Source organism: Orycteropus afer, unplaced genomic scaffold, assembly GCF_000298275.1.
Source record: "Orycteropus afer afer isolate SDZICR_OR568_19922 unplaced genomic scaffold, OryAfe1.0 scaffold00468, whole genome shotgun sequence".
Classification (NCBI taxonomy): domain Eukaryota; kingdom Metazoa; phylum Chordata; class Mammalia; order Tubulidentata; family Orycteropodidae; genus Orycteropus; species Orycteropus afer.
This window is the reverse complement of record NW_006922055.1, coordinates 1,976,757-1,977,984: the sequence shown is the minus strand read 5'-3', so window position 1 is coordinate 1,977,984 and position 1,228 is coordinate 1,976,757. Positions and strand designations below refer to the sequence as shown.

The 1,228-nt window shown below is 30.4% G+C and overlaps 1 protein-coding gene across 1 annotated transcript in view; it reads right to left on the bottom strand.

The window, feature by feature from the left end:
- SH3YL1 (SH3 and SYLF domain containing 1) overlaps window positions 1–1,228 on the bottom strand; it is a 130,775-nt gene that overhangs the window by 44,509 nt on the left and 85,038 nt on the right. The window contains exon 5 of the mRNA XM_007954638.1: window positions 724–836. Within this exon, the coding sequence (XP_007952829.1) occupies window positions 724–836 (113 nt within the window). The remainder of the gene's footprint in view (window positions 1–723; window positions 837–1,228) is intronic.

Sequence of the window (1,228 nt, the reverse complement as noted above, 5' to 3'; positions counted from 1 at the left end):
AATGCTATAGGAAAAGCAGGACACGACCAAGGATATATTATATAAAATTATTATAGAAGGATATGATATTACAGAAAATTACAGAAAAAAAATATATATGTAAAGCTGGTATTTTCCAACTGGTTCTTCCTTTTCATAAACAGTGAAATACACTTTAAGAATAATTAATGATTTGGATTCTTAGTATATTGGATATATTATCATTATGTTTTCATATAACCTAGAAACTTTTTAAGATTATTTTATTGCGTAACTTCTATAAACTGTCTGGGTTTAAGATATTTCTACATTGCTCATTTAACCAAAGAATACTATTTCTTTAATAGAGAAGGAAAATACACTTTAAACATTGTAAACATCACTCGAGAAAAATACATCTAATTTATTTTTTCATGATTTAGTTGGAACAGAAGTTTCTCTTTCCTGATCAATGCTGTATTTTATCAGTTAATAAAATTTTACTTGTCTTTGCTCCCTCAAAGCTTGAAGGCAAATTGTATGTTCAATGCCAGTAGGTACATGATCTGCCTTCCTGAAATACTATATTTCTTTTTGTGTGTCTTAGTTTCATTTTCTAATTCTAGAACACTGTTTATTCCTTTTTTGTTTCTTATTTGTAAATTACCTCAAATACTCATGGAGTTGCCAAGTATATAAATGATAAACGTGTCCTATATTGTTTTGAACACAAATAGGTGTCAAAAAATGTCTTTTGGTACTCACCTTCCCAAGGGCCCAACTGCCACAGTAAAATTCCCTCCGAGTGTTAGGTTACCACCTTTTGCAAAGGCTTCTACTGCTCTGTCATAATTCAAAATGATTACCAAATCTGATACCTAAAATGCAGAAAACAATTTATTTAAAAATAATCATATAATAAGAATTTTCAATACAGACAAAAATATGAAAAGGTCATGTTTTTATTTTGAGCTGAGGATGGAAGCAATTAGTATTGCCATAGGTAGTTACAAAAATACTTTTTGAGCATTTGCTGTGTCTCACATGGTATACTATCATGTTTACATGCACTTTCACCTTTAATCTTCCCAACATCCTTGTGATACAGGTGGTGATTCTGAGGTTTAGACAGGTTAAGTAAACTGTCGCTAATGATAACTAAAATGGATGAAACACAGATAGGTGAGAAGGATCAAAAGTGTTCCTTGACTTCTTCAAATTAAACAATTCAAGAAAACTGAGTCCAAAAAAATAGGACTAGGATTACAGT